This window comes from Crinia signifera, chromosome 4 (assembly GCF_055691185.1).
Source record: "Crinia signifera chromosome 4, ASM5569118v1, whole genome shotgun sequence".
In the NCBI taxonomy this organism is placed as follows: Eukaryota; Metazoa; Chordata; class Amphibia; order Anura; family Myobatrachidae; genus Crinia; species Crinia signifera.
Genome location: NC_139220.1, coordinates 87,368,255 through 87,389,006, shown reverse-complemented (window position 1 = coordinate 87,389,006; position 20,752 = coordinate 87,368,255). Strand labels below are relative to the sequence as shown.

The following is a 20,752-nucleotide window of genomic DNA, read 5'->3' as shown; positions in this document are numbered from 1 at the left end:
GGTGGCGTTGACACTGGGGGTGACACTAAATTATGGAATCACATTGTAAGCACCCATCTGTGTGCTCTTACAGATAAATATCGAATCGCATCGCATGCCGCAATATTGCGTGCAATGCGATGAGTTGTTGTACGATGGAATCGTGGGCGCCGTGCTAGGAAACAAGTACCCACTATTTTAGTCTCTCGATGCGCCCTAGTGGATAGTAGGGCATGAAATACCACCTGTTGGCATAAAAAAAATAAAGTGAAAAAACTCCATATCGACCTAATGCAGGTGTCAACCTAATGACCCCGTTGACCTAACCCCATATTGACCTTCAGGTGTGTGGACCTTCAGTGGTCGACCCAATGCATGTCGACGTTCCTGTTGTCAATCTAACGACTGTATACCCCTGTGTAACATCCTACTCTTGAGTTATATATGCTTACAGTGTTCAGGAAGTCCACTGGTGTGGCCATGTACAGATCCCACTGCAGCTTATGCAGAATGATCCTTTCCATCCGTAATATCTCTGCAGGTGAGTACATGCATCCACTCTGCACTGCAAGCGTCTTCACGGATGGTATTATCTGTAAAATATTCAACAAAATTTGAGCCAGACGTTTACAATGTCCTTGTTGGAAATTAAAAAGATCAAAAAAATTGCTTGTCTGGTAATTTTTTTTTTCCACAAGCACATGGGAGGGTTTTCTGAATAAGTATGGGTACTTGTTTCCTAGCACGGCCACATATCTTGGCCATCGGGGGTAATTTGAGTGGCCTGCGACGCGACCGACGCGATGCCCCCGATTTTTCCATTGAAAAATCGGGTCGGTCGCGTCGTGTGCACCTAAAAATGCTTAAATGGTCCAGACGCGATGCCCCCGATTTCCCCATAGGGAACAATGTTAAATGCCTCAATTTACCCACGATGACCACGATTTCCCATAGGAAACAATGTTAAATGGATCAATTTACCCAAATCAGCATAGGAACAATAGTAAATGGGCCAAAAACACCCCTGAACATTGAAATGTCCCCCCAAAAGTAGTTGACGCCACCCCGCCATCAACGTGAACCCGAAGCGTGGCGAACGCAGCCAGCCCGCGAGGGGCGGCGGTACGCGTCCTCCGACCTTTTCATGCCCTACTATCCACTAGGGCGTGGAGTGAGAATAGAATAGTGTGGCGAGCCACCGAGCCCGAAGCGTGGCGAGCGCAGCGAGCCCCGCGAGGGTCCGCGGATACCTTCACAGGTAAACGCGTCCCTTCGCGGGCTTCCCAGGTGTCCGCGTCGCCATGGACACCTGGGAAGCCCGCGAGGGGACGCGTATAACTGTGAAGGTATCCGCGTCCGCTCGCCACGCTTCGGGCTCGGTGGCTCGCTGCGCTCGCCACACTATTCTATTCTCACTCCACGCCCTAGTGGATAGTAGGGCATGAAAAGGTCGGAGGACGCGTACCGCCGCCGCTCGCCACGCTTCGGGTTCACGTTGATGGCGGGGTGGCGTCAATTACTTTTGGGGGGACATTTAAATGTTCAGGGGTGTTTTTGGGCCATTTACCATTGTTCCCTATGATAATTTGGCTAAATTGAGCCATTTCACATTGTTTCCTATGGGAAATCGTGGTCATCGCGGGTAAATTGAGGCATTTAACATTGTTCTCTATGGGGAAATCGCGGGCATCGCGTCTGGCCATCGCACCCGATTTTTTTAGCGGCCGCGATGCCCGCGATGGCCCCGATTTTACCCCCGATGAACGCGATTCTGATCGGTGTGGCCGTGCTAGGAAACAAGTACCTAAGTATGTAATAAATCCATAATAAGTCACTTCCAGACATGCACTATGCAGCAGGACCTGGAGGCTAAGGATACATTTCTCATAAAAGATGCAAATTTCAGACCATTGATATTAACAGAAGACACCACAGGAGGTGCTGGGCAGGTACTGTATGCAGGACAAGTCTTCCCTCTGAAAAGAAAAAGCTCTTCTCTAAGTTTGCAATGAGGATTTATGTACCAAGCAGCAGTATTGGAAGCTAACTTATGTTTTTGCCTGCCTAAATCCATAGTGGGAACAGGGACTCTGGGTATACCCTGAAGAGGAGAGTCTGGGCACCAAATAGTTACTACATTTTCCCAGCATGATCAGACTCCCCCTTCTACCCACCCCCAGCCAGCTAAGTTAGCAAGCCCAGGACAGGAGCAAGGAGAACGAGAGGGATAACAAAGACTGGTATAAACCTAGAGAGACACCTCACAGGAAATGCAAACCAACACCTTACCACAGACGCAATCCTCATGGCACCCCAAAGGTCCAGGTTTTTAAGTATATCCATGGCTCAGCACAGATAGTTTAATTAAACTGTGATAGTAATAAAGTCACCTGTGGCCATGTAAGGATATACTTAAAACTTGTGCCGATAGGGTGCCTTGAGGACCATGTGTGGGAATCTTTGTCTTAAGAACTAACCACCACAAGCTTGGCGTGGAAGGGTGGCCGTCTGGTGCCCCCTATTGACTCGAAGTAAAGCATTGAATATAGAAAAACATAAAATCAACTTTTCTTCTTTCATCCACTAGGAGGAACAGGGGCATTTTAAAGCGGTCCCCCTATAGGCAGGGACAACTTGAACTACTCTGAGAACTCTACACCCAAAAGGCATCGTCAGAAGACAAAAAGGTTTAAAAAGTATAAAAGCGGGTGAAAGTGTGGGCAGAGGATCATGTGAACACAATGCAAACCTGTATCACTGAAGCTCCACCTGGAACTGCCCAAACTGACCATATGAAATGAGCAGACACCACAGCAGGGGAAGGAAGTTCCAGTGCAGAGTAGACCTTGGCAGATAGCCAAGGGGATCCACCTGGCCAAAGGTTGTTCTGAAGCGGACCAACCAGACTAAAGAAAATCCAAAGTAAGGGCAACCCTAGTACTGTCCACGCCAACTCAGAGAGCCTTCATACATCCACAGAGGTAACTTCCAGTGAAGATATCTGATAACAGAAAGACAGTACCACTATCTTTTGAGTAACGCAAAATTGATGTACTACCTTGGTATGTAATCCAAGCAAGTCCTGAGAAGCCTCAAATCTGAAAGGAGGAATCAAAAACAAAAAAGATGACACGACAAGGTTCTCAAGTTGGATACCCACTGCGCCAATGCAATGGCTGCAAACACAGTCCTCTACACCAGCCACAAATGTCCATCATATACCAGGGCTCCAAAAGGAGTGGACTGGAGAGGCAGAAGAATAAAGGACATGTTCCATAGAACTACTGGAGAAACAAACAGAGGCTATAAAAATAGTACACCAAATGCGGTGATAATTTCTAGCCAAAGCAGGCTTCCAGGCAGTGAACCTTATATGAATAATCCTCTGAAAAAATCTCTTTGCTCAAAAGACAAATGTTTGAAGGGCCACACCATGAAAGGGAAGAGTCCAGATTTAATGAAAGCACAGACCCTGAGATAGAAGATCTGGTCGTAGAGGTATACGTAGAAGAGTATCAAAGGAGATGTGCAGAAAATCTAGAAGCACTGTGCATTACAGCAATTTTAACCTGTGTATAAGAAGGGAAAGGGGGAATGGGATAGAGACCGCACCAGTCCCACAGAGCCAGACGCAGCAGAGAGACGCAGCGGAGTAAACTGTTCCTGCCGGCGGGAGAGGTAACGGGGGGACGCCAGGAGCATCTCGCGGCAGTGCGAGTATACACTGGCGCCCCGCCAATAGAAGCCGGAGAGACACATACACATGCCCTCAGGGGGGAGCGGTATACTAACAGGCGGTAGTGGGACACCCAGCTGTCATGCACTGTCTGAGATAGAGTGTGCGGACGCTGGGGATTTATCCACGTTAGTACGCTCAGACAAGGACAGGCTGCCTGACATCAGGCGGGATCCTTAGGAATTGTTCTAATAATATATCACTGACATCATTGATTATTTGAAATATGGTGTTGGGAAATGTATCATTCAAATTGTTTGAACTAAGCTAATTGTTACATGAGGATTTGACAAACAGACATTGCAACTGTGTCATATACTTGATGTGTGAACAGCACAATTGCAATTGTCTGCATACCTTGTAACATATCACAATTGATGTGCCGAAATAGTGATATAAATTCCTCTTGCAGTTTGAATTAAGCATTTCACTGTTTATTGTCTCTTGAACTGCGCCCTAAATATGTATAGATACATGGCTCCTTTTGGGTAGGAAAATAATTAATCCATTTGGGAAGCTAATGATTTTGTATCCTTTGGAGACAGAATTAATGCTGTCAATTGCCCATTTAGGAATTAATTGATGTGGTCTGGTACTAAATGGACACTGGTAATTTTGTATTCAGAAATTAATTGATACTACAGTATCTAGAAGCAAATAATACTGGTTACTGTCTTTTCAGAGACTGTTATGTGATTATTATGTGGCGGTACATGTTTTAAACATTGATAATAGTAACGCATACCCTATTTAATTCCACCTTTATCTACAATAGGATTTAGACAATAATTGGTGATTAAGAGGTTATTAAATAATAAAACTAGATAAGAGGAGAAGAATAAGGGTATTACATAGAGGTAATTTATTACTGAATATGTAAAAGAGAACAATATGTAAAAAAGGCAGCAAGTAGATGAGACCTACATTTCTTATATGCTTAAAAATTGTACTGTACTTTTTTCTCTGTTTCATGACCAATATGAGAGCCGACCTCCAGCAAGAAAAGCATTCTGCAATGCTTATATAGTATCAGGAGCACCTTGCAGGACTTGCCGGCACTGTAATTGGTCTTCTGACTATTTAGGTCAAAACCCGGGTGGACCCCACTCTCTCATTTTCCCTCCTCTGTGGGTTACAAGAGGGAGAAAAGCAGAGGTGGAGTCTCGCTGGCAGGGGTGACCACTATTACCTGTAGAGTAAAATACTCCCCTTTTTTTCATAGCGAACCAAAAGCCGATTGGGATCTACTGGAAGTACCTTGCAATGCCTTATATGGCAACAGGGTTGCCAGGGGTAACCATATCGGTATGACGGTTGGCTATCTATTTCAGTCTGAAACCCCGGGACAATAAACTCTCTCATTCCCTTTCCTCTGCCGCCCTTGGCATGAAGGGTGAACAGCAGAAGTGATACAAGTCTGAGAGGGCTGACTATTTTTTCTCCTTTTTTGTCGAAAATCCTGAGAAAATATCACGCAGTGGAACAGGGTTCTTGCGTAATGAGATGGTATGAGAATAATGACCGATGATTTAACCACACAACCAACCCGAGTTAATGGGTAAGAAGTGGCTGGATATATGATGGTCATTTTTTTACATCTTTCTTGAGATTTTTCCAATTTCTCATGTTGGTGAATGTACTGATCCGCACTTTGTCACAAATGTAGACTGAGTATTAAAACATGGATAGTTTAAAATATTCATAATTTTCGCGGTGTGTGATAACAGATAAGAGGTGGTCCATTATTTTAATGAATGAAATAAAAGTTAAATATTAAAGATTAGTCACAGTACATAGAATATTTTGGGACGCAAGGGTGCCCCCAAACTGAGTTTTCTTTCTTCTTTTTTGTTCTCTCTTGAACTAACAGTCATATTTGAGCAATTTTAACCTGCAAGAGCCCTGCAGGGTCCCTGAGATCAGAGGATAGATGCATATGAGCGGGAACAGTCCTTGTACCAGGAGAGCCCAAAGCTCTAAGGCACAAGATTGCCCATGGTTGCCTTGAGACTAACTTTCAATGTATGATGAATCACAGCAATAACTAGGAGCTGAATGGTGAATTCAGTCACGATGTTAGACTGTAGTTGACCAGAAGATGAAGGAGGAGCAGAGCTAGGTGTAGTCAAGCTAAACTGAGAGCTCTGAAGATCCATCACAAAACCAGAAAGTGCTACAGGAACCAGCCTGTGTGATGACACATAGTGAATAGTGATTAAGTCAGAATAGACAAATACTTGTCAGCAAGATCCAAAGTCTGTTGTCAGAATGAACTCCCAATGAACTCTGGAATCCAGCAAGGTTTAAAAAGTAAAAACTTCTATGATTGAGTCAAGGAGGAATGCTTCCAATTAATGATCCTTCTGTGGGATGGGAGATGGAGGTGTCACCTCAAGACATCTTTGTGACTTGAGCCAGGATTAGCAGGACGCCTGTACAGATGAGAAGCTGCCATGACCTTAGTGAAACACAAGGAGCCGTGAACCATTGATAAGGTAATTCCATAAATAAGAAGTGATGCTCGCATATCCTTAATCTAATTAAGCCATGGAGACGGTCACTTCAGGCAAAAGGACAAAGCAAAGGACTCTGTGGGACCTGGACTACCTGAGGTACCCGTTTCGGGCCTACGGAATGAGGATGTCCTGGAAGATCCATTAGTCAGGAAGAAGGTGGCATAGAAAAACCACACCTCTTGAGCATCGGGGGAACCAAGCTGAAAAAACTTGGGTTGGAAGGGAGCGAATAGACTCCCCAAGAGTTACCGCTGGTACTTTAAGTGATGGAAGGAGATGGACGACTGAAAAGAGAGCTATTTCTTACATCCTCAGGATATCCGGCTGCAGGATCCATATGCCGTTCTCTCCAGGAGTCCTGAAGTGGAATTCACCTACCGCCGATGCAGCTTCCCCAGCACTGGGTGTTGAAGTGGCTGTGAGGGCATCGTGTAGGATGTCTGCACAGACTTCCTATCAAAGTTATTAAATAAAATGGAGGGACCACATAAGAGTAGTTCCCGAAAGAAAGGTGCTCGCTCCTGCCAGCACCAAACTGAAACTGGCTGGCCAGCAGCAGGGGGTGTTGTATCTTGGAAAGGGAGACTGAGAATGCTGGAAAAATATAGCAACTATTAGGTGCTCAGACTCTCCAAGTTCTGCCTAGTGCACTTGTGCCCCCTAGTGGATGAAAAAAGAAAAACCTGTTTTAATCCTTATTTTAAAACAAAAATTAAAAATTAAAGAACCCCACTACATTACTGTTTTTGCATGCAACAGTCATAACGTAAATGGTAAAGTTTAATTTAATGCATGAAAATTAACAATTAGGTATGGGGATTAAAAAGTGTTTGGTCGTGACATACTAAAGTGGTCATTAAACTTAAAATGCAGGTTAAGTATTTACAACAAAAAACAACCCAATCTAACTTACTGAACATCCACCCTTCCATTGCATAGGGCATCTTGAGAAACTGGATATTTTAAACATACTGAACTAGAAGCAGAATAACACAGTAATGAACTGAAAGGTTAAGCCACGAAGGGAATGCATATACAGACTTTGGTGCCTACCCTCCTGAAGTTCACCTCGCAGATGTGGGCAATGTGTATATGGTGGTGCTAAGGAAACATTTTGCTACTTTAGACAGGAATGATCATGTTCGCTGTCATTATGGGGTTTGCAAGTTTCCGACAACAAAGATAAGCTGGCATCAGCACTTCCTGATTTATTTCCGGTAGGCTTCTGTTTAACCCCAGCTCCGCAATGGCAACAACATTCTGTAGTCACAGAGCGGTCAATGGCGGAGCTGCATTAAAGTTCTAAAAACTTGAATAAAAGTCTTTTGATCTGCCAACAAATAGCATCAGAAATCATCGCTTCCCTTCTGCAAAACATTCTACTGCGAAACAGCGAATCACCACCCAGCAGCATGCTGTGCTAAAGTGGGTTACCATGGGCAATTAAAATATGCAGGGAATGTGCCATGGGGCCCTTGTTTCTTATACTGTATTCTAGCACTAATGCTATGCTTGGTAAATTGATGCACATGCTCCAGGCCTGAGCGGAACTAACTGGATTACTGAACCTCACATTTACAACACACATTAATGTGCGATGAATTACACCTTCCTGTCACTGCCACTATATCCACAGGTTTAAATACATGAAACGCTATAAAAGAAGGTGTTCGGCAATGCATGGCAAACTCAGAATGAATGCAGCCAACAGTAGGGATCACTAATCCATATGATGCATAGGCATAGAGCAGTGGTTCCCAACCTTGTTCTCTCTCCTGTACCCCTTGATTAGGCATTTAATTTATAAAAGTAGCCCTCCTCTCAAAACATACACAGTACTTATGAGTGGTATGCGTGTCCTAAAATTAAGGAGTAGCCGTGGACTAGTAAATTGTCAGGAATCTGGTCCCTCTGTGTCTGGCCGCTGGCTGTGTATGGTCTTTAGAGTTCCCGCTAAGGCCTGTAGGATTAATGCTTCTTCCACCCATGTCAGTACAGGGCAGATGTTCACTGAGGGCAGCACAGGTAGCTTTCAGTGGATTGCTGGTTGGGCAAAAGCACGAGGAGACGCCGATGACGCTGCAGATAGAACCGGAAGTGACGCAACGTGGTTCGTCTCCATGGCAATGGTAGACTTCTTTTACCATCGGGAGACTTTCTTCTTCCGCCATTACCAATATTATTTTCAAGTACCCCAACTGGTTTGCAGAGTACCCCCAGGGGTACTAGTACCCCAGGTTGGGAACCACTGGCATAGAGGATTGGCAGCATGGACACCATATGTGTAATGCTTTGCTCGCCATGCTTCGGGCACGGTGCCACACTATGCTTGGGACACTTTTATAATCTCACTCTATGCCCACTTGGATAGTAAAGAATGAAAACCCACTTTTTTTTTTTTAAACAAAATTTGTGACAACTCATATCGACCGATATTGGTCGACCTAATTACTATTAACCGCATCCCGAACAGAATACAGATGCAGTATATACTTTGTATCCATTGTACAGCCACCATGCATTTGGAATGCTGTGTGTATTGGTTATGGATCAAAGGGTCGACAGTCAATATGCACAAGATTAGCATTGACAAAAAGGTTGACATGGAAAAGGTCAACATGTTTTTCAGGTTTTTTTTTTTTTTTATATCCATGTCAAAACCTGAACCCCCACTTAGTGTACTGCGTACAGTCGGCATGCTTCAGGTCTGGTGCCCCTCACTACCTCTGTGCTCAACACACTTTACTGTTCCGAATCAGAGCCTACGTGGATGGTAACGTATGAAAAAGTAACAAAATATAAACCAAATCGTGAAAAACTCATGTCATCCTTTCCGTTGTGTCGGCCTTTTGCTAATGTCAACCTTGTACATGTCCACCGATCATCCGTATACGTATGTATTGTCAAACCTCAATCACTTCATGTACTTCTGTCGGGTATACTGCAGGCAATAAGAAAATCTATTGTACTTGTTTCCTAGCACGGCGCCTAGATTTTCTACGTACGCTAACGGAGTGAAATCGCATTGCATGCAATATTTTCAGATGTAGGATATGGTTGGTGTGAATGTGTTCCTAAAACACCCCACCCCGAAGCGTGGTTAGCCCCGCGTGGGGTGGCGGAACAAGTCCTCCAACTTTTTCATACCCCCACTAGCCACATCGGCATGGAGTTGATTATATATAGTGTGGTGAGCGCGAGGGGACGCACATTACTTTACAGTATGTCACTCTTTGGGCTCGGTGGCTCGCCACACTATATAAAATCAACTCCACGCCGACGTGTATAGTGGGGGTATGAAAATGTCGGAGGACGCGTTCCGCCGCCTCTCGCCACACTTCGGGGTTGCGTGGATACTGGGGGTGACGCAATGGCATAGTAAGCACCCATCACATCACATGGCATGGGTGCTTATACAATGAAATATCGCATCGCATTTGGTGCCATGCGATCCTATGGGATATTTCATTGTATAAGCACTCCTGTGCACTTAATATGGACATTGCATCGCACAGCACTATACACGGTACGCATTGCGATTTTTCCTACGCAGAATAGCCCACTAAGCTAGTTGCTTAGTGGGCGCCGTGCTAGGAAACAAGTCTATTTATCGGGTCTAAACCTCACTTAACAATAAATCTTTATTTTTTTATTTAAATAAGAGTGTATGGCAAGATCGATATATAGATAGCTCGGCCATCAGTTATGTGGTCCGGTGGATGATTCCAGCTGCCCGAGGCAACAAAAGTGATTTAGGGGTGTGAACATTAAATTGTATCTCGCGACCCTGTCTGGGTGTACTTTTTTTCCCCATAGGTCAAACAGTTTTATTACATTTAATAGGTCTATTTGGCAGAGCAACAAAACCACCAGCCAAATAGATAGCCTAGTTGTCAATCTATCAACATACCCGCTGACACCTCGAGAAGAGGAAGTCCTTAATAAAGGCCTCTCTTTTATACCATCTACCACCCATAAGAATGACCAATGGAGGATTGAGAAACATAAACTCCATAGACTCTTAAAATTGAAGGAGCATTATGCCAAAAGTCCAATACCCACTGCTGTACAACCCCTAATACCCATTCAACCACCTGTACCAGCCCAATTATTGAAGATTCTCCCCAAGTCGACATTTGAACCCCAGTCGTTCAATCCGGCGGTGAAAACGTATATGAGGATGGTCGAGAAAGATGTGACCCCCATACTGACTAAGCCTAATCAAGTCAGAAATAATTTCAGTAAAATAGATCACGAAATTATTAAAAATCTAGCTGATAACCCGCTACTCACCTTTAGAACGGCAGATAAAGGCGGGGCCCTGGTTATACAGGACTCCTCCAAATATCATGAGCAAGTGATGATACATCTACAGGATCAACACACATATTTACAACTGAGGACAGACCCATCACAAAAGTTCCACAAAGAATTGAGTAATATTCTTTCTTCGGCTGTGGATAGAAAGGTTATTTCTAAAGAGTTGATGGACAAACTTCTACCTCCATTCCCGCTAGTAGCGACTTTTTACTGCATCCCGAAAATCCACAAATCGATGGTGGACCCTCCGGGTCGACCCATTGTTGCGGCGAGGGAATCACTGACACACCGTATTGCAGTTTATGTCGACAGTCTATTGCAGCCCTGTATAAGGACTCACCCCAATTACCTGTTGGACACTACATCATTGCTCAACAGATTAAAAATTCTTCCAAAAATGGAGGGTGAAGTGTGGTTGTTCACAATTGATGTGAACAGCCTTTACACTGCAATACCCCACAAAGAGGGCTTGGAAGCGGTGTATAATTATCTTTCTAATCATGTATTGTATGCGGGCCCAGAGTTGAGGTTCCTGATGTCTTTACTCCAATTCATCCTGGAAAAAAAAATTTTTCTGTACAGGGACATGTTTTTTCTACAGAAAATGGGTTGCTCTATGGGATCGGCGGTGTCGCCATCCCTAGCAAATATTTTCATGTTTCAAATTGAGCACCAAGTATTTTTTAGCCGTCCTGAGATAGCGGGGAAGATTATTTTCTTTTCCCGCTATATAGACGATTTGATTCTTTTCTGGCAGGGACCAGTGGATGTATTGGAGGAGGTCATCAGGGGCCATAATGATAGTGCAAGCCCCATAAAGTTCACGTTTGTGAGAAGTAGATCCTCGATAAACTTTCTTGATGTTAAGATTGATTTAGTTGATGGGCTCATCAACACCTGCCTGTTTGCAAAAGAAACAGACAGGAATAATTTGTTATATGCATCCAGCTGTCACCCCAAGAGCACCATGTGCAGCCTACCGAGATCCCAATTGATGAGGGTTAAAAGAATTAATTCCAACGCAGTAACAGCCGATAAACAAATGTCTGAGATGGTCGACAAGTTTGCTAAAAGGGGATATAATAGGGAGTTACTTAATAAAACTAAAGATCAAGTAAACCAACTAGATAGAAATTTTTTACTTACCCCTAAAATTAAAAACTGTGAAGGGTCACAACAACAAAAATTCATACCATGGGTCAGTACATATACTAACTCCAGTACTGAAATCACCAAGGTGATGAAGAACCACTGGGATATAGTCAGATCGGATCCCGATCTAAAAATAACCGATACTAAACTCCTCCCCTGCTACAGACGATCTAAAAATCTCAGAGATCTACTAGTTAAAACTTATACCCCTGCAGATAGGGAAGTTACCAACAAACGTAGAATTTTGGGCTGTGTACGGTGCACCTGTGTTACGTGTAAATTTTTGATCCCTGGTGCGGTATTTTATCACCCTCATTCAGGGAAACCTATCAACATCAGACACACGTTAAGTTGTAATTCTAAATTTGTGATTTATCAAATCATTTGTCCGTGTGGGAAATCCTATATCGGTAAAACCGAACGCGCGTTCAAGGAACGCATGGGCGCACATCGCTCTGCCATAAAGGCAGCGCTGGTAACTGGGTCCAGTCCCCAACCAGTAGCCCGTCATTTTGCTATGATGGGACATAGCCTACTAAGTTTAAAATACCGAATGATAGACCACATTGAGGAATCCATCAGGGGTGGTAATAGAGGATTACGGTTGTTACAGAGAGAGAGTAAATGGATAATGTGGTTGGATACATTGTCCCCGCGGGGTCTAAATGAATCATCTGGGCTGAGTTGTCTGTCATAATGTTCCAGCATGTTTCGTTTTATATCATTCAATAAGGTATCCGCAATACTGGTGGTGGATCCTGTTAGCATTATTGATATTCTGATGTATGTTTCGCCGGTCTCAATGAGTGTAATTTTTGCTGTAAGTCTTTAATGTGAGCTTTTTATTGTATCTATGTATTGTGCATGTATATTGTCTAAGTATATGTTTTATGTCGCACTATCAGCACTTTAAATATTTGTATATTATGCTTCCGTTATGGAACTTCAATATCACCATGACTACCGTTGTACACAATTTCTGCCGCAGCGCGGCTGTAGTGAGTGACGTCACTGGTTAGCGTCAGTGAGTCCCGGCGTCCACGCTGTTGATGAGACGCGTTCTTTGGTATTTAAGGTCAGTAGTTTGTGTGATTCACTAGCCTGAGGAAAATACACTTTGTATTGAAACGTTGCTGTTGTTGCTGTGACCGATTAAAACACTATTTTATTCAAGGCTGGAGTGCTGCTTATACCCTAGAGTTTGTCTATATAGCTGGCGTACAGCTGCAAGCGGGCACCCGCCAAGGAAATTCTAAAGTGGAGCTGCCGGACCCCCCACCCGATCTATATATTGGACTTTTTGGCGTTTTCCGACAAATTTTCCAGAGTCAAGGCACCCCTAGAGGAGATTAAAGAAGGCCAGGTGATGTCACCTTTTTGTGTTATGTCGACTGTCGTGTCAATTGGTTATTAGGAAGTGTTGCTACAGTGGTGTATGGAATATATTGGTGAAAAATTCAGTGCATTGTCACTAAACACTATTGAGCACTTGATTGCACGTTTGCATTAAGTCGGCAAGGACTTTCTAATTGTTACTATGGCGGAGCTAGAGACACCTGTGGCAACAGGAGATGAGAGTCTAGGCTTCCAGCAGTCGGTTTATCCTAGGGGAGAAATGTTTAGTTACTCCGATGTAGAGGTGGAGAAAGCATTATTTACTCCCTCTGATACGGTGGAAATTATGCCATGTGACGAGTTGTTCAAGGAATTGTTGAAACTGCACAAAAGGCAGACCGATTATTTTTTACATGGTTCTACTTTGAGTGATTACCATAGGAGTAAGATGATTCCCCGTGGCTTACGGGTACGTAACAGCCCCACGATAGGTAAAACCGACCCTGCATTCTGCAGGAAATGGGTAGCCATTATTAATAAATGCTCATTCGATTTGATTACCCTAATTGTGGAACAATGTACGAAAGAAATTAACACTGTGAAAGAAAAAATTGTAACATTTGAAACGGAACACAAGGATACGTTATTGGCAGACACACAGACGGATTGGTACGAAAAATTAACCAATCAGATCCAAACATATAAACGCGACCTGTTGAAATTTAAAAAAGAGAAGAAATCTAAAGTGGTGGCAGATTATGAGACAAATCTGGTATATAGATGGACTGATCCACAGAAGTATTCATCTCAGAGGAAACCATTCTTTAGGCGACAGAGAAATCGGTTGCCAAGGGATCAGGACTCATCCACTGACTTTTATTCTACAAACAGTGAGAGTGAAGGAGCCAGAGGCACGGGGGGTCCCAGAGCTGCAGGGCTCCCTTTAGGGGCACGGACACGGGCACAAATAGCAGGAGGTGGCGTAGCCGTACCAGGCGCGGCGGTCAAGCCAAAAGGCAGAGGCAGAGCAACAAAACCACCAGCCAAATAGATAGCCTAGTTGTCAATCTATCAACATACCCGCTGACACCTCGAGAAGAGGAAGTCCTTAATAAAGGCCTCTCTTTTATACCATCTACCACCCATAAGAATGACCAATGGAGGATTGAGAAACATAAACTCCATAGACTCTTAAAATTGAAGGAGCATTATGCCAAAAGTCCAATACCCACTGCTGTACAACCCCTAATACCCATTCAACCACCTGTACCAGCCCAATTATTGAAGATTCTCCCCAAGTCGACATTTGAACCCCAGTCGTTCAATCCGGCGGTGAAAACGTATATGAGGATGGTCGAGAAAGATGTGACCCCCATACTGACTAAGCCTAATCAAGTCAGAAATAATTTCAGTAAAATAGATCACGAAATTATTAAAAATCTAGCTGATAACCCGCTACTCACCTTTAGAACGGCAGATAAAGGCGGGGCCCTGGTTATACAGGACTCCTCCAAATATCATGAGCAAGTGATGATACATCTACAGGATCAACACACATATTTACAACTGAGGACAGACCCATCACAAAAGTTCCACAAAGAATTGAGTAATATTCTTTCTTCGGCTGTGGATAGAAAGGTTATTTCTAAAGAGTTGATGGACAAACTTCTACCTCCATTCCCGCTAGTAGCGACTTTTTACTGCATCCCGAAAATCCACAAATCGATGGTGGACCCTCCGGGTCGACCCATTGTGGCGGCGAGGGAATCACTGACACACCGTATTGCAGTTTATGTCGACAGTCTATTGCAGCCCTGTATAAGGACTCACCCCAATTACCTGTTGGACACTACATCATTGCTCAACAGATTAAAAATTCTTCCAAAAATGGAGGGTGAAGTGTGGTTGTTCACAATTGATGTGAACAGCCTTTACACTGCAATACCCCACAAAGAGGGCTTGGAAGCAGTGTATAATTATCTTTCTAATCATGTATTGTATGCGGGCCCAGAGTTGAGGTTCCTGATGTCTTTACTCCAATTCATCCTGGAAAAAAAAAATTTTCTGTACAGGGACATGTTTTTTCTACAGAAAATGGGTTGCTCTATGGGATCGGCGGTGTCGCCATCCCTAGCAAATATTTTCATGTTTCAAATTGAGCACCAAGTATTTTTTAGCCGTCCTGAGATAGCGGGGAAGATTATTTTCTTTTCCCGCTATATAGACGATTTGATTCTTTTCTGGCAGGGACCAGTGGATGTATTGGAGGAGGTCATCAGGGGCCATAATGATAGTGCAAGCCCCATAAAGTTCACGTTTGTGAGAAGTAGATCCTCGATAAACTTTCTTGATGTTAAGATTGATTTAGTTGATGGGCTCATCAACACCTGCCTGTTTGCAAAAGAAACAGACAGGAATAATTTGTTATATGCATCCAGCTGTCACCCCAAGAGCACCATGTGCAGCCTACCGAGATCCCAATTGATGAGGGTTAAAAGAATTAATTCCAACGCAGTAACAGCCGATAAACAAATGTCTGAGATGGTCGACAAGTTTGCTAAAAGGGGATATAATAGGGAGTTACTTAATAAAACTAAAGATCAAGTAAACCAACTAGATAGAAATTTTTTACTTACCCCTAAAATTAAAAACTGTGAAGGGTCACAACAACAAAAATTCATACCATGGGTCAGTACATATACTAACTCCAGTACTGAAATCACCAAGGTGATGAAGAACCACTGGGATATAGTCAGATCGGATCCCGATCTAAAAATAACCGATACTAAACTCCTCCCCTGCTACAGACGATCTAAAAATCTCAGAGATCTACTAGTTAAAACTTATACCCCTGCAGATAGGGAAGTTACCAACAAACGTAGAATTTTGGGCTGTGTACGGTGCACCTGTGTTACGTGTAAATTTTTGATCCCTGGTGCGGTATTTTATCACCCTCATTCAGGGAAACCTATCAACATCAGACACACGTTAAGTTGTAATTCTAAATTTGTGATTTATCAAATCATTTGTCCGTGTGGGAAATCCTATATCGGTAAAACCGAACGCGCGTTAAAGGAACGCATGGGCGCACATCGCTCTGCCATAAAGGCAGCGCTGGTAACTGGGTCCAGTCCCCAACCAGTAGCCCGTCATTTTGCTATGATGGGACATAGCCTACTAAGTTTAAAATACCGAATGATAGACCACATTGAGGAATCCATCAGGGGTGGTAATAGAGGATTACGGTTGTTACAGAGAGAGAGTAAATGGATAATGTGGTTGGATACATTGTCCCCGCGGGGTCTAAATGAATCATCTGGGCTGAGTTGTCTGTCATAATGTTCCAGCATGTTTCGTTTTATATCATTCAATAAGGTATCCGCAATACTGGTGGTGGATCCTGTTAGCATTATTGATATTCTGATGTATGTTTCGCCGGTCTCAATGAGTGTAATTTTTGCTGTAAGTCTTTAATGTGAGCTTTTTATTGTATCTATGTATTGTGCATGTATATTGTCTAAGTATATGTTTTATGTCGCACTATCAGCACTTTAAATATTTGTATATTATGCTTCCGTTATGGAACTTCAATATCACCATGACTACCGTTGTACACAATTTCTGCCGCAGCGCGGCTGTAGTGAGTGACGTCACTGGTTAGCGTCAGTGAGTCCCGGCGTCCACGCTGTTGATGAGACGCGTTCTTTGGTATTTAAGGTCAGTAGTTTGTGTGATTCACTAGCCTGAGGAAAATACACTTTGTATTGAAACGTTGCTGTTGTTGCTGTGACCGATTAAAACACTATTTTATTCAAGGCTGGAGTGCTGCTTATACCCTAGAGTTTGTATATATATATATATATATATATATATATATATATATATATATATATATATATATATATATATATATATATATATATATATATATATATATTTGAGGGTGATCGGTCTCTGACATAATGGTTCTTTCCTTTTGCAACACATTAAAATTATGACATTACAGACATGATGGGACATGGCTGCAACACTGTAATGTTACAGACTTAAAGTGTTTTAAAAAACAAAAAGCAGTACTTCAGTATGCTGTTAATAGATCGCCTTTTTTTTTTTTGTACCCAAGAATAACTTCAACAATATACAAAACCAGTCGCTACACGATTTCACTTTATATTCAAAAAACAAAGTTGTAGACATACTTCTAGCTCTCCCAGAGCAAACACATCTCAAGTTACACAAGGGAAGTCAACGAGTTCTTGTGACTAAACATTTTTTACGTTGTTTGCATTACAAAAAATAAACTACACACACACTAAAAAAAATGAAATAGATAAAGTTTATGGGTCAGGCCCTATCATCCTTCATGCCAAATGATAACACCCCCCCCCCCCCCCCCCCCCAGTATAGACCTCACCACCTTATTTAAACACACACACACACACACTATAGCCATGTCCCATCACCTTATTGCAGGGCATGCTCAGAGATTGGCATCATTGTTCCCCTCCTAGAACGTTTAGTTTTCCGTATGCATGCTGGAATGCCACTCACACAGCATTTTGGGGGTATTATCTAATATCCAATATTGCCATACTTGTAGGCAGCCTAATGTGGACTATTTTATAATCAGCAACTCCAGACATATGTACAGGAACATAGGGAACTGGAGAAATGCAACATGTTGGATTTCTCCAATTCCCTTTCTCCTGACTGCAACAGAACTGGGAACTGCCCCAGTACAGCCTAGATGTATTAACAAACCAGGGTCCGAATTCACAAAATCAAGTGATTATGGAACAACCGCACGTTTGCAGTGCGCATGCACAAGCGGAGTTAGCGACTGAAAATACGAACAGATAGTAGGTGCAACGCAGCTTTATGGACAGAAAAAACATCATTTGGGGGCAGAAACATGGCATTTTCTGGATTTGTCAGAATAAAAGGCAGGTGTGGCCAGTCCTTTTTAACGGCGGATCTCTGATGTCAGCGCTGACCACTTTCACCCTGTATCAGTCACAGATTAGTGGCAGCCTCGTACCTACCCACACTTGCTCAGACGGCAAAGACTCTCCGATGTTCCGTGAGTTGCTTATGAATCTGCTGTTTGGGCAGCGGCTTACTGCTCGCAGTCAACTGCAACTTCCTAGATTAATGATCCATGCAGAATTAGGGCTCAGGTGTCATTGGGGCCAGTAAGTGCAGTCTTACCGTATATAAAACCGCACCCTATAACAAGCCTACAGAGGTGTCCACATACATCTATACGTCATACATCCATCATGACAAGTGTGAGCTCTGTGTGACTTGGTGCAATGTAGAGTCGAGTGTAACTTTTTCCGGTAAAATTGGTCTAATTCGCAAAACGACTGTATAAGAAATGGAATGTTCGTGTTTTATAGAAAAACACGGTCACACAGGATTTTGTATGCAGATAAAGCCACTGCCGCACAATGTATATGCATATCATTTGAATAAGCAGAAGCTGCATGTGCATCCTAATCATGTTCGGGTCCTGCGAATACAACTCATTTTAATAGAATAAGTTGCAAAACAGACACCCTGTGCAAGTGTTTAATGCTAAAGGAGGCTAGCTGTACATGGGCACACTGTATATCACACAAGATTGTTACAGCACATAAATTAGTTTTAGGCCATACACACTGCAATATCACAATGTGTAGGCCCACCATACAATAACAATGTCAAAGTATTGGTTAATTGGGATACGGTCACTAGGTCCACAGGGGGAAGGTTGACATGCATTGGGTGAACAGGGACATCAGGTCGACACATGCATTAGGTCGACAGTCAAAAGGTCAACATGAGTTTTTTTGTGCCAACAAGTGGTATTTCATGCCCTACCATTCACTAGGGCAGGGATGGGGAACCTTCGGTCCTCCAGCTATTGTTGAACTACAATCCCAGAATGCTGGATTGTCACAGGTTCCTCCTCCCTGCAGTAGGGCATGGTGGGAAATTAAAATTGCGTGTCGAGCGATGAACTTTTTTTTTTTTTTTTAAAGTCCATGTTGACAATCGGGATAAAAAAACAAGTGAAAAACCCCATGTCTGCCTTTTCACTGTCGACCTTGCCCAGGTAAACCTATTTGCCCTGTCGACCCAATCCCGGTTAATTCCAACTATTACAAAAGAAAGAGTGCTTTCCAGCTTGAATATCAGTAATAAAACCAACTTGTTACATTATGTTTCTTTCGCCTAAGCTTTGTTGCACAGCTGTCGTGTAACAGAGTGACTGGTTTAGGCTTTCAGACAAAGTAACAAAATGTCAGACTATGGTGTCACTACAAATAAGTCCCCTTAGCAGCAACACCATCTAAGCAGAGTGGGCAATGTCCTACCTCATCCTCTTCATTGGTTTTGGCAGCAAGGTATAAACATGTGACAGCGATACATTGGAGATACTTCGCTTGAACCTAGATGGAACAAGAAACAAAAAAAAAATATATACTTTCATTTCATAAAGCCTAAACAGTCTGCAGTAAATAGTTATAGGGATTATTCCCAAATTTTTCTAGTTTTAACCAGTTTTCATTCAAATTAATGTACTGTAGTATTGAGAAACAGTACAAGCAGGGTATTCTTACAAAAGAAAGCTCCATTAAGTCGTGACAAATAAAATGGAGATAATTGGGAAGGATTCTTTTAAAGGTTTCGCTAAAGTGTATCTTAATTTGCCTTTTCCAGGACAAAACAGGAGGTAATAAAGTGGTTCATCTAAATGGCAATGATGATATGCAACTTTATTAACTATGCATGGATAATTGCACAGACTAGGAGTTCAGGAAGTTGCGGTAAAAGGGTTCTGCGTGAATACAGAAGAACATTCACCTTCACCGATGCCAAAATACGGTTAAGAATGCTGACAGCCAAACCAAACGTTTCAGGATAAAACTGAAAGCGTGACTTTAATTCTTCCATCCATAGAACGGTTTGGTCATATTGCATCGGAGAGATATCTGTGCCCTGGGTGAAGGAAACGATTACAGTGTTACGACACAGAAGGACTCATTTACAAAGCATGAATGTAGGTGCACTAAAAACCACAGTAACCAACCACATTCATTGTATAGCATTTACTAGACATATTTTGTTGCATTATGTGCACTGAACTGGGTGTGGGTCACGGAGTGGGCAGTAACTGCTGTCTATGTTGACCCCTGGAAAAAGTCGTTAAAAGCAAAAAGGCCAACATGAGGTTTTAACTTTTTTTTTTGCAAACATTTAGACCCCTGAGCACCCGGACCCGTAATTGCTGTACCCTCCCATCTTTCGGGCCAGGATTACCATTCCCAATTGCAGTTCATGTGGATATTATAAGTATGAAAAGGTCTCCAAAAATATTAAGAAAAACGGTACTGCTTTCCTAGCACGGCGCCCACGATCTAGATTGTATGTGTGGGGCTGATATCTCAAGCATCTCATGCATCTTATGTGTTTGTGCGGCATAAGATCCATGAGATGATGCAATCAACGAGATTTTTACATTGGAATCAATGTAAAAAGTCCCTAAAACCCCAATTTTAATTGCTAACCCCCCCTCATGAGTGAAATGCCCCCCCCCCCATTGTTAACGCCACCCCACTATTGATGCCAACCCGAAGCGTGGCGAGCACAGCAGTACGCGTCCTCCGACTTTTTCATACCCCCACTATCCACGTCGGCGTGGAGTCGATTTTATATAGTGTGGCGAGCG

General features: G+C 42.9%; 1 protein-coding gene across 3 annotated transcripts in view; it reads right to left on the bottom strand.

Moving 5' to 3' along the window:
• CCNI2 (cyclin I family member 2) overlaps positions 1–20,752 on the bottom strand; it is a 53,843-nt gene that overhangs the window by 14,571 nt on the left and 18,520 nt on the right. For 2 of the 3 annotated variants that reach the window (XM_083181943.1, XM_083181942.1), the window contains exons 3-5: positions 19,888–20,022; positions 19,398–19,472; positions 432–572 (exon numbers count right to left, since the gene is read on the bottom strand). In XM_083181943.1, coding sequence (XP_083038069.1) covers positions 432–572; positions 19,398–19,472; positions 19,888–20,022 — 351 coding nt within the window. The remainder of the gene's footprint in view (positions 1–431; positions 573–19,397; positions 19,473–19,887; positions 20,023–20,752) is intronic. The other variant, XM_083181944.1, reaches the window with a different exon arrangement.